General features: G+C 36.4%; 1 protein-coding gene across 5 annotated transcripts in view; it reads right to left on the bottom strand.

The window, feature by feature from the left end:
• PPP6R3 (protein phosphatase 6 regulatory subunit 3) overlaps positions 1-13850 on the bottom strand; it is a 55959-nt gene that overhangs the window by 13443 nt on the left and 28666 nt on the right. For 3 of the 5 annotated variants that reach the window (XM_071558694.1, XM_071558691.1, XM_071558693.1), the window contains 8 exons: positions 12610-12759; positions 12049-12113; positions 9480-9595; positions 9006-9091; positions 4803-4889; positions 3132-3229; positions 1001-1055; positions 174-304 (listed from right to left, as the gene is read on the bottom strand). In XM_071558694.1, the coding sequence (XP_071414795.1) occupies positions 174-304; positions 1001-1055; positions 3132-3229; positions 4803-4889; positions 9006-9091; positions 9480-9595; positions 12049-12113; positions 12610-12759 (788 nt within the window). The remainder of the gene's footprint in view (positions 1-173; positions 305-1000; positions 1056-3131; positions 3230-4802; positions 4890-9005; positions 9092-9479; positions 9596-12048; positions 12114-12609; positions 12760-13850) is intronic. The other 2 variants (XM_071558695.1, XM_071558696.1) reach the window with 1 other exon arrangement.

Genomic DNA, 13850 nt, shown 5'->3' on the forward strand with positions numbered 1-13850 from the left:
TGCATCTTCTGCAAATTACGGCTGGAAAGCAAAACACTGAGGGCCATTTCTCCACAGAACGCAAATACCTATTTATGCTGGACAATCTATACGAACAGCCAGACTGAACCAGAGGACAGGTACATTATTACAGGCTGACTACACTGTTCTTTGGATGAAAACACATTTCTTACCTGGAACGTCTCTGGGACTCTGGTGTAAATGCAATATGTTTTTCTTCCCAAATGTCTTCTTCGTCAGAGCCACCATCATCAAACTGCTGTATCCGCTCCTTACAGCATGCCTCAAACAAGGCTATATTGCCCTACATACAGCAAAAGTGTAAAATCCATATTTGTGATTGATCATTCTACTTAACATTAGTAACCATCATGAAAATATATTACTATCCTGAAGAGAACTTTACATATTTCTCTAAAAGCAGAAGAAAACCAGAATGTCTTACTTTAAAGTTTGTCAAGAAAACACTCAATGCTGCTTGTTTTACTTGGCTATTAACAAGGTGAGCGGACCAAAGAACAGTTAGGAGTTTCCATCAAGTTTAAGAACAGGATATAGGAATGACACCGAAATGCTTCCCAGATAGCCAGATCACCAAGTATTCCAGCTTTATTTTCTGTAAGGGGTATCATTTCAGCTCAACCAACAAAGAATATCTAGGTTTAGAGTCTCTCTTCTTACTTTCTTGTCGCTATAATCTCACTGTAAGATTGAAATAGCTTCTAGTCTTAAAATACATGTGTGCAATTTGCACAAATCAAACCTAAGCCTGGTCTCAAACCTGGCCACTCAAGTTAGGAGCAATTCCACTTAATACTGACTATCAAGAACAGTAACAGTGTCTTCCAACTAAAAATTCACATGATACAGGAATAGGGTAGGGTAATTATTTTCCAATGATTACATATAAAAGGAGCAAATATTACCACCCCCAAAACTTTGAGGTCACATCAAAGTTTAAGACAGTCATTCTTCTGACAGCACTGGAACACATACTTACACTTTCATTTGTATTGAGGGTAAAGTTGATGTCCGAGACCCGATCAAACGAAACACTACAAGAAAAAAGCAGATGTATTTAATAAAACAAGATTTTCTATTACGACATGAAGACATTAAATTTCTCTTTGGTTTCCTGCTTTTCAATAATCTAAATACAGAAGATTAAAGCCAGTAGTTTCCAACACAAAACAGTCAAATTACACATGGAGGAGGCCTGGCATTCATGAGATTTTTCTAACTGTAAATATTTTAATCAAGAGCACAAAACAGTGCCATGTCTACCCTGCAGTAACCATAAAGAGGCAACAAGACTAAACAAGTATAACTGAAATTATATACCTAAACCTCAAATACTGTACTGTTATGCACTGGAAAAAGCCTAGGCCTAAAGAATGCTTAACCTGACTATGGTCTACCATGATAGAGCTCCAAATCCTGCAAATATCACATTAGCAGTTCTTATATACTCTGTTTTCACTATTCTATCAAAGGACCTTCTCAACAGGAGGTGACAAAGTGAAAAATGTAATATGAAGTTCTGTTTCCTAACAAAAAACCTCTCCAAAGTGTTTTTTTTAAGCAATCACCAAAATATTTTTCCTAACACTAAATATATATTAGGCTTCATACATCTTCACATATTAAGCTATCAATCAGTTTCACTAAAGTAATTACGAACATATCTTAGTAAATATGTCATTAGGCAAACTAAATCTCTAGGATGTGTTTTAGAAGGAAACAGAGGATGAAAAGATACAAAATACTACCAGACTTGCAGAAGAGTCAATACATTCTTTGTCTAGCAGTACATTCAGTAGAGCACGTACTACTCTTCCTCTAAATGCATTATGAAGGAGGGAAAAAGCCAAGTGGCCTAAAGGAACTTAAGTTTCAAGTGCAACTGAACTGCTATGCCAGCTACCATCTGAATTACAGTACAGCAGAATGCAGGTAACTGGAAGTGTAATTGGTTCTTGCACAAAAGGCGTAACTTTAAAATAACCTTATTTACAGCTTAATTCTAGTCATGAGTACATCATCAGTGTGCCTACCACAAATCCCAAGAGACTTCCTTAAACAAGAAGTGTTCTTTCTACCAAGACAGACTTCCAAAGGCATGAACTTAAAGGAATTCCAACTCCTAACCTTGCCAAAATCCACTTGCTTCTAATAAAGTTAAGGAGTATCCCAAGTTACTCCCTCTACTTTATCTTGATCTCAGCTGACTATGTGGTATAAAAAGGCAGAAATGCTTCTCAGATGGCATGCACAAGCTCCATGCAGCCATCACTTTCTAAACATGTCTTAGTTTATGATAAAAACACCCTTCTAAAAACCATCCTGAAGTAATGCTTTTCACTCTTATCTGCACATTCTTGCATCCCAAACCACAAAGTCTTAAAAAAATAACAATCGACTCTCTCATCAGCAAGAACCTCCATTGTTCCCTTTTCCATTTATGGCATCAGTTTACTTAAAACTGAGGAAAGATACCAGTTTTTGTGGGAGGTGTATTTTATTGTGTGCTGGTTTTTGTTTTGCTTGTTTGGGTTTTTTTTAACCTGTCCAAGACTGTTCTCATTTCCTCATCTTTTACGGTATTTGTAGAAGGAAGTCTAAATTGCCTTGACCTTACAGACAAAGGTAGATTCACAAAGCCCTTCCTTACTGTCCCCTAAAGAAAGGTACATTCAGAGACATATTGTTCCTATCATTTTTTCCAGGAAAAGATAGAAGTAAAGATATTCATCTGGTCCAGTATGTAGGTTCAGCAGGGGAAAAAAACTACTTTGAGAGACAAAGAAAACTGAAGTGCCCCAGAACAACAGCAGGTCAACGAAGAGCCATAGCTTTCAAAAGCAGAGATACAATTTAGTTTTTTATTCCCAAGCACTGTGTTCTCAATGATGCGACAACTAGGACATTAGAAAGATTAACTGTTGTTTCCTCTGCAAGCTCTTCAGAGATGCTTCTATCAATGCACACAGATGGTACAAAAAGATAGGACTGATTGGCAACTGCCTCACATTAGTAAATGCTTGTAATTTATCATCAGTAAAACCACACTCAAAAAGAGAGTAAGAAAGCTCACGAGACTATAGCCAAAGCCAGTAAAATGTGATACTCACTTGCCGATGTCATCTTGATCAGCAAACTTCTCATCGTTGAAGCCAAACTGGTCAATAAAATTGGACGTCATTTGTTGCATCTGATAATCAGAAAAGGCCTGGCAACCCCAGGACCAACGACAGTGATATAATGATTCTAATAATACTCTAAAATTTATTTGCCCATTTTGCTCCAAAGAAATAAAGTCTATCTAAACTAAACATAAAAGGACAGGAGAAAGGCTAGTCTTAACCTTTGAATTTTGAATGGTAACATCAACTACAACCTGTCTTACATTTACTAACTTGAAAGCAACACTAATAGCAGCTTTCAATAAAAAAAATGTTAAATCTGTATTTTAATCATGTTAATGAGCACCTTTCCAAACATACCCCAAAGAAACAGTGAAATAACACAGGACACTATATAAAAGAAAAAGCTGTCTTTGTTCAAAATAACATGAAGTTATAAATAGTAAGAACCAGAAAAGTAGATTATATATAGATACTAAAGCACAGTTGCATATTTATCATGTCATTATCACTAGCAGTATCAGTCTCAGGCACACACACCAGCAGCATCTATTAAATACCTAGAGGAACAAAACCATTCAACATTTTACATCTCAATGCAGTGTCACTGACAACTGTTGGTTTTGTTAAATAAAGATGCCAGTGTCAGCTGCCAGCAGATGGACAAATACACATTAAGGGACATGTAGGCATCTTCTCCTATCCATAACAATAGTTTTTGTCTCTTATTTCCAGGACTATAAATTCTAAATTATCGCACATTCTCTAGGGACTTTTAATAATGTTATTTCCATGTGTAAAGTCAGCCAATGCTAAGATATTATGGGGAATAAAGCTGTCATGCCAACTGTCTTGGTTTCTTCCCGCAGTAGCTGAAGGGACACAGTAAGGTGGTAAAGTTGAACACAGTGAATATAGAAAGAAAAGAAAAGAATGGTCAAAACCTCAAGTTTAGAGTAAGGCACCATGAAAACTGAAGTAAAAAGAAAGTAAAGAGGAGGTATACAGCAGGACAAACTTGAAAGAAGCAGCACTGGACCATCTGCATTTCTCCAGATTAACTACCTGGAACTGCTGGGATTGCCTAGGCACAGCAGGTCACTAAGGGGATGCATGAAAAGCACAGAGATATTAGAAGATCTTACTTTCTCACTAGAGCTGCTACAGATAGCACCCAACTTAAAAAGTTTTCATTCAGGTGCACCTTACATGTACAAAGCACTTAGTCAGATAAAAATGCATCTGATTCTTAAAACTTGAGCCACCACCCACAATTCAAACTTAGACAAGCAATTACTTATTATAAAACTATAGAAGATGCATAAAATACCAAAGCCAGTCTTAGATTAGGTAGTTACTACACAGCTGGAAGTGTGATCTGAAAGATTTTGGTTAGCTACCCAGCCAAGTAATGCAATCTCTCTGAGGGACCTACTGGCAATCTTGTGCCACACGGCTCCCACCTTTCACCACCAGTGAAAGAATCGAAGAGTTTGATAAGACACAGTTGTGTGCATGCACCCATCTAAGTTTTATTTTAAACTTTCTGGATTTACATTTGCTTGCAAGATAAATACAAGTTCCTCTGCTTTTTTAAAAAATCTCTTCATTTGCTTTTACAGAAAGGGCAACTTAAGCTGTTCTAAGAATTCAACTCACCTGCTGCAACGAAGAATCCTGTGAGAAGCCAGTTTCTTTAAAGTCAATTTCATCATCACTGGAAGAATGAATGTGGCAGGTAGTAACCTACAAAGAAATTTGGTCACTTGCATAGCATATAACAGATACTCAGGTACACTCACACTATCTGGCTGAATCTTCAGTTTTGTATCAAAACAAGAAATTGAACTATTGAGTTTTACTAACTGTAATACCACATAAAACAGTCCCTGAAATATCTCCGTAGCATTATCACATACAGGAAGCCAAAGATTTTGACTACTTCAAAATTACTACTTAACATAAAAAAGACAGTCTTGCAGCTGACAGTTTTCTAAAACTGAGACAAAGCCTACATTTTGACTTTGGAGTTGTTGCCCCAGCAGCCACTGTTTTAAACATTACGAATGAAAGAAGAGGAGGCTTTTTTGATGATATGACAAGTAACTAGTGAGAATAGTTTGTTAAGTGGCACTGCCACCCAAGCAAAGTGTTATAAGAAGTACTCATTTTCAATCAGAACAGCACTCAAAGTAATTTTAGTTTGGGACAGCAATTAACTAAAGCAACACCAGAAGCAGCTGATACTTAAGACATAATTTATGAGGGATAACTAGTAAAAATAAATGCACAGAAGACAAAGTTTATACTACACTATAATACACTGCATTATTTTTCACACTCCTAAAAATTTCATGCTACAGATTCTCAAGCAATGTCAGGTGATTCACAGATTGTTCCTATATTTTTTTAAATACAAGTCTATTCAAAAGAAGTACTGAAACACATATAAGACTTCATACAAGGCAAACTTCTTTCTATACTCTGACAAACATTAAAGGAGAATGCTACAGTCAGGATGAATGTGCAAGACAAATGAAGAAAGTTGCAACGAAGTATGTTACACTAACAGAGGAAAAAGCATAAAAGAAAAATACTTTAAAAAAATTGGGATCTTACATCTTGCACATCTACCATCCAGCCCTGCACTGCAATTGGCAAGCTACAAGTACTCTCACTTCAAGACAGTGAAATTATGAAGAAAACCTGATATATCAATACTAAAAGTGTCACTGAGTGGAGGAAACAGCAATGCACCAAATTCTTGTCTGTCATCAAATGACAGACAAAGCCCATTGAAGGCCATCACTCAGTGTATATTCATGGAAATATTCTGTCAAAGTCTGCATACTTCAAGGCACTTATGCATTCCATACCATGATGTGAGCTGCCTTAGATGCTGCTACTGTTGTGTGGAACATTTTGAGAAGACAAAAGTTAATAAACTTAATCCTTCTACCATCACAAGACACCCAAATAAGAAGCTGTTTATTTAGTTTTAGTTACCACTAATGAACAAGATCACCTCTGGTAAAAATCCTGCCCCTACTTCTGTAAAAGAAACAAGATCAGGACTCTTGGCTAGACAGTGTCTTCTCCCAAAAATCTCCCTTTGGCAACCAAAAGGACATTAAGACCTAAGATCACAGAATGACAGAATGCTAAGGAGTTGGAATGGACCTTAAAGATCATTTGTTCACAATCCCCCTGACAGCTCATTTATTGACGAATACATCTGAAAAGAAACTCCCATTACTTCACCCTAGTAAATTAATGGCATAATGATGCCACAGAAAGAAGTAGGAATGCCCACTTGAAAACTGCAGCAAGTAACTCTTATTGCTCCTCACTGTTCAGCTCAGTTCCTTTCTAACACTAACACAGCACTGGTACTTCCCACAAATAATTCATTCTTATTAGTGATTTTTTTTGCCTTATTTTCTGGTAACACTGAGAAGGATATCCTTAAGTGAAAGGAACTACATAGCAATTCTTAAGGCAGATATCAACAACTTGTCCTGTAGGCTATTATTTTTAGGCTTCGGGAGGTACATTCTCCTCACCTAGACTTTAGGTGTACCTCACAAACTTCCAGTATCACGAGTAATACCAGGAAGATGCTATAATGCATCCCAAGTTATCCTGAGTCTCTAGTACAAACCCAGCATTAGCAGCTGTGTATCATTCTTTACTGTACCAGCATCATTAATGCACCTTGTCTAAAGAGAAAAGCAACATTTACTCAACATTTATTTAATCTTCATCTGGGTAAATGTAAGTATGCAAGCCTAGTGAAGTACAGCCTACCTTCCTCTGCCAAACAACTGAAAAATAGTTTCATGGCTGCAGAAGCACTTTATTGTACACGGAACTCCAGGAGACATACCTTGTTCCACTATAGTAAAATACCTCTCTTTTCTACTCACCAAATAACTGCAGCATTGAGTACTCCCAAGACCAGTTATTCCCACAGCCTTCACACAGACAAGTCAGTTACATATTTTTTAATGAATCTCACATTATACGAGTATGTGAGACCATAGTAAATCCAGTAAGTTGGCTGACACCAAAGTACAACAGTAAACCACAGTTCTATCATTGAGATCAGGACTGTGTGCTAAACTATTCTAGTCATGTCTGATATATTTTGCTCAACATCTTGCTTAGCACAGAAAAACCTTGGACTAAGTTAATAGGTCTAATCATCTACCCAACAAGAAATATAAGGCTAATTCATAGAAAATTAAGATACATGTGATTGAGATCTTCCTCGGGGGACATTGCAAATCTGCACTTTACATGAACTGTATGATTTTTTAAGTATGAACATTATTCTGCTAAGCTGTTATTTTAACCCAGGACGTCTTCATGAACTTGCCGAAGAACTTAAAACACTCAGACATACCAAATTGTCCAAGTTTATACCTGAGAGGACAAATCCACAGAGGGCAAAGCACAGATTGAAAGTATGGGGGACAGCATGACTGGGAAGAAATGCTGTGGAGCTGTGCTTTCAGGATACACCAAATTAATAACCGTACCTTAAACCTGACTCAGTAAAATAGTAAGCTGAGCTTTCTATGAGATCTTTTTGCATCTTCCACACCACACTGTACTGTCCATTACTGACTATCTTGAACTAAATGATAATCCAAGACTCATGAGAATCAATCAGGCAAGCAGAAACAAATCCTGACTTTCGAAATTCCAAGACCAAGTTTTCCAGATGGCATTTCAGACAAAAGAAACTGTTTTAATGCTTCGTATTTCTATTCTACTGAAAATTGTAGAGTGTGAAGGTAAGTTTTGATGAAGTTTTACTGTTGTTACATCAAGTACACCCAAGCAAATGATTATGTATCTAAAGAGCTCATTAGTATTATTTATTATAAGTCAGCCTAAAATTCTTTCTCTTTACGTAATCCTTCTCTTGGTCTTGACCAGAGGAAAAATAACATTAACATACAACCACCATGCACTTCTTTGCAGTCATAGACTCAAGAAAAAATGCCTCATGTACATCATTTGGTTCTGTCCAATTGCACAGTTTCAGATGACTTTTCTACTGTTTCTATTGACACTTGTTAGTATTACGTTCCATTTACCATATTATGTTGAAATTGCAAATGCAACAATCTGTTAGTTTTATAGGCCAATTAATATAGGAGGAGCACAACTTAATTAATGAAGCCACCTGCAAAGCACTGCATTGCTGGAGAAGTCAGGTATATTAAAATGCATGAATTGGTCTGTTGACACTGGAAACAGCCTCTGCTTATTAAAGTCTCCAAGTGATTACTCTTAAACTTGTATGTCTAACATGATTACACAAAACCTCTTCATACTTCCACTTAAGTTTAGTGCTTTCTAAAAGTAACCACTACAGCTGCGTGCAGAGTGAACGTGCCAGGTGCACAACAGTATACAGAGTTATGTGACTAAAGCAAGGTCAGCACCACATGCAGTAGAATGCAGGCAGCATTTTCCCATTAAACAGATATAGTCATGTACATCCTGTAGATAAAGTTACTAACACCAGCTCCTGCACTTTTAGTTGTACTCTTCAAGCAGACAGGAGTTTTCAAGGACACTAACTTGAAGCTGTAAAGAAATCCTCATTTTTGGAGATTGTCTGGGATTAGCTACTACAAACCAAATTTCTGTACTATGACCGTACAAAGTATTAATGATATGGCTTTATTTAAAAATAAACTAAAGAATTATCAATTCCATGGCTCAGCAACTAGATGGCCTTCTCCTAAGTACACAGTATTTTGGAAGATTGACAGTGCTGCTGACAAAAAGAAAACAGAGCCCAAGTAAAGCAGCAGCAATTCTCATACTTTATCCATCACTACTTACCAGGTCCACCGTATTCCTCTTGTTAGTTTCTCCTAAAGAGCTTGTGCAGAATGTCTCCCATCGCTCTCTGACCTCTTCTGGAAGCTCTAGCACAGGAAACAAAAAAACCCCAAAACAATTTAATACTATCAACAATGAAGCATCATTTAATTTTTCAAATGTTTTGCTCAATCAAAAATACTAGTAAGAATAGATACATCCTCCTAAATCCATAAAAATTACTCCATCTAGCAAACAAGTCCAAATTAAGCAGGTCGGCCTGTCTTTGCATCTATTTCAGGGAGCTTTGATACTGTTTGGAAAAAAAAATACAAAGCAAGAACTTAAGCATGTTCAAGGACAGTTGGTTTTAAATTGAATGTTCAGAAATAATCAGCATGTTCTTCTTTTATTCAATAGTTACCTTTTAATTTAATTTCTTCAGCATTTGATAATGAAAGGTATGGAAAGAAACTTCAGACCATTAAACAGTACCTTTAATGAGCTGTTGGACTAGTGTGCTGTTTGGCCCCTTGTCTGTACTATGCACAATGCAGTTTGCTATCCTTGTCAGATGGCCCATGTAGCCGTGTCGTCTTCCTCCTTCAGCCCTGCAAGAGACAAAAGGAATTCAACTGCCCATACTCAGAGTAACTGTGCAACTGTATTTTGTTATAAAACACTACCACAGTCAAGAAGTTCCATACGATAAATAGCAGAGGGATTCTCAAGCTAGAGAGTTGCATCTTAAAACCAAAGGTTCATAAAAATACACAAGAACCGACGGTATCAACTGGTGTCACTACAGAGCCAGTTTAGGCAACTTAACAAGTATGTAAAGTACCAGAAGGGAAACAGAAATACTTTAATGTTTGTGTGTGTATGTAGAAAGAAAAATGTACAGCATTATCAAAATAACAACAAAATTTGCAACAGATCCACAGTTTTTAGGAAATTTCTGATGCTGAGAGTATTTTGCAGAACCCCAATACATCAAACGTTCCCTCAGAGCTTTGAGCCCATGATCAAAAGGGAAAACGATTCTTAAATGTGCTTTAGTATTTCCGAATTTCTTAACATTGCATTAAGCATGTCCAGTTACGACCATTGCTTTCCTGAAATTTGGGAATGTCATTTACATGCTAATTAAAGGTAAAATTACATGACTAACTGTATATTTCTTACGACAGTACTGCTTTGCAGAAACAGGAATTATCAGATGATAGAACGTACTATCAGTTGGAACCGTTCTAAATCTGACCAAACAGTGATTAATGAGAGGTCCAAATTGAACGGATTTTCTATCACTTAGCTGCAAGCTAACCAGACTTTGGCTGCATCACCTTAAGGTTTTGTGTTTTAAATGAAAACCAAGAAAGACCCACTCAACTGGCTACACAAACCTCCAATGAGTTTGACTGAAACCTTCATCAAGTGACAGCAGTTCAGGAAGTAGCTTATGCTATGCAAACACAAACCACATGATGTGATTTTCCTCCATCATCATCTAACATGACGTAACTGAAATTATGTTATGCCAATGCAAGATATCACAAATCCAACTATTATAATGTTTACAGGAACAACTTGACAGAGATTCCTGTTTTATTCCCTTGACTGTTTAGGTAATAAGTACATTCAAAACAAAAAGCTCCAAGACGATGGCAAAGGTTATAGTTTCTAATACAGGATATGCCATAAAGAGTGTTTGTATTTGACAAACGGGACTGATTTGTCATTGCCTAGCGAAAAAGTGTGGAATACAAATGTATCTTGTTAGTAAATGTTTATTAATCCCTGTGAATCAAGCAACTTTGCACTACATCAGATTTTTACCAGCAGTCACCCTTAAGCTTCTAGAGCTGCTTGAAATAATATTAAGTGATAGAATAAAAAAGGACTAAAGAAATACCATTTCCTCAAACAGCTAAGCAAAAAATCCATTATATTATAAAGATTTATCTTTAACTGTTGGGGTCATACCTCTATAAAATTGGATAAAGGAGTGAATTACTTACAACAATCTGCTTACAGATAAAAGCATGAAGGTTTAAAACACTATTTTCTTTACTAGTATTTGCAAACATGAGACTAAATGTGTAACTAAATCATTCATATGGTAAGCACTAATCAAGAATATCTTATCCAAGTAAAAGTTAAGTTTTCGGCTGGAGTTATGGAAATAACTTTTCTTATGAGTCTTATTGCTGAAAAAGTTGGCAGTTCTCTATAACCTCGGGAGGATCAATGTGAAAAAGAAGACCCTGGGGAGAGCACATCTCCTATGGTTACATCAAGTCACATTCCTTTTTTCTGTACTCCCCTCTTCAGCATCCTTATTGCCAGGTTAGTTACACTAGCCATGTATTTACTATCTGATTCACGTAAGATAGGAACAAGAACGTGAAGAGGAGTGACACTGTCTCAAGTAACACACCAGCAAACCAGAAACCCTATCCTAGTTAGTTAATTCTGTATTTTGACAAGTCAGAGCTAACATTTACTGTTCAGTATCTCCTGAGCCAAACTTATGAGCCTTCAGAACCATTTCAGCCCCGTGGGGGAAAACTTGAGGTTTTTTCACCTGTTACAAAAGCTGTTTCAGACAATGTTAGCTCCTTGAAACTTACACCCTTTTAAACACTTAGTTTTAGAAGTTATTCCATTGCTCAGAACTTGGATTTAACTACTTAGGCATCTGGATGGCTCCCAGTATGTGCTATGCCTTGATGTGTTCACAAGTAATTCTCAATAGCTTACTGGGGAAAAGTATTTCCTTGTCCTCTCAAAACTTACAATATGTTTCTGTACTTGAACATGGGTAAATTTTGAAGATCATAGTAATATGTTATACATGGCAAGAATGACAACTATTGTGTTCTCAAATGGTTAGGGGGGAAAGCATTAGAATGCTACAAAAGGTATGAGAGAAAGCTTTAATTCAAATACCAACATACGAGTGAGTTTAGAACTGGCCAGATCACTTCTGAATTGGTTATACATTCATTTCATAATTCAAGTCTTATGTAGACAATTGCAGGGAATGAGAAAACTAATTACTCACTGTTTCTTCTCATTCATCTCCCACGCTTCAAGTATTCTTTCTATTAATTGGCACTTAAGGAAGAGCTGGCAAAAAAGCAAAATATGCTCAGTAATGGTAAAGTGCAACACTATTATACATTTTACAGTTGATACTTAAGTCCACAAGACAACTAATTTCAGGTTCAGGATCTGTCACTAGTGGATTTAAAATTCAGAAGCAGCAATCAGACCACAATCAGAAACCAAGAAGCTAAACCTATATTATTTCTACTCCTGTCTGTAAGTGCTGAGTTGTAGTAGTATAAAGCTATTGAAATAGCAATTTTAATGCTTAAAAATAAGAGGAACTTCTTCAAGGAAAATAAGTATTTGCAGCTTTGCATACATGCTCACTCTGGGGCAACAAAAATCAATGGTAGTTTCAGGTTTAACACCCTGAACTGACTTTTAAGCAAAACCAGAAAGATATTCTTGTTCGTTCTACACCTTAAGTAAAACTAGAGTATATTTTATGTAAAATAACTGCTACAATAGCCTGGAAACAGGAAAATTCAAGAGATTCACAAAAAACACAACTTACATGTTTCAGTAAGAGATTGTCCCCAGTGGAATCCTGATCTGTAATTGTGCCATTGTCCGTGCTTTCAAGAGGACTTGCAAGAATCAATGCAATACAGATTTCTACTTGAGTGTGCAGGAAGTTATTCCATGTATACTTAAAAAACATGTCCTGAGAAAAAAATTCACAGAGGTTTACACAAACCAAGACCTTTTCATTAAACATAACCAACAGTCTCAACCCACCAAATCTTTTGAAATGACTACACTGGGAGAAATTCTTCAAGTTTTAACTACATATTATTGCACAAGAAAAAATGTGACCTACAAAAATGTTAATTCTTGTCCTTGCCATTATCTGAACTCAAGGAATACTATACTGGATCAAAGTAAGAACTCAGGTGTACTGGGTTTGCTGCAGGGGTCACCAGTAAAGCACTTTCAGACTACAAAGACTGGGAGAAATGATGCTTCACACTTAAAATTTTCCTGCAGCCCAGAAAGTCTCAAGATTTCAGAAGGGTTATTTACAACCTTAGAAGTCCTTGACTAATTAATCTTTTTTGAGTTCACTTACCCTTCCTAGCATCTACAATACCATTTTATAAATGTGCTCTTACTTCAGTGAGATTCCTTCCAAAATCACATCTACCTGTTTTGAACTCATCATCTACTGATTTTATTCTTCTATTACAGAAAGCTACCTCAGATATTCTAGATGTAGTTTAAGATTATTAACAAGGCACAAGACAAACACTGAGGTTGAGGTACAATACGAATCATTCATTTTGTCATGTTTCTGCTTCTCCCCATTTCTTTGTTTTAAACATAGGAAGATTTTTTTTCAAGCTTTAGGCCTAGTTATTTTAGGCTACTTACTGCAAAAGATCTCTGTCACTGGTAAAGTGAAATGAGTTATGGGAATACATGCAGCAACAGGAACAGCATTAAACAATCTTAGTCTCATTCCAAGTACAGCTAAAGCTGTTCAATCTTCCTTCAGTCCTCCTATACTAACTAATGACATCTTCCCATAATTTTTCCTAACAGGCAAGTCTGCACAGTAAAACATGAGCTGTTTCAATAAACATCATGAAGTACGGAAGTTTACAGAGCTACAATTACTTTCTTCCTTATGTGAAACATGCAACAGAAAAGTGTGTTCAAACCTCACTGAATTTTGTTTACAAAACAATCTAATTTTAAGAAAATGCAAATATTCATAGCATATACATTCCCTTAGACAATGGACCTAGGAAAAAC

The sequence above is a fragment of the Pithys albifrons genome, chromosome 6 (genome assembly GCF_047495875.1).
Source record: "Pithys albifrons albifrons isolate INPA30051 chromosome 6, PitAlb_v1, whole genome shotgun sequence".
NCBI lineage: Eukaryota > Metazoa > Chordata > Aves > Passeriformes > Thamnophilidae > Pithys > Pithys albifrons.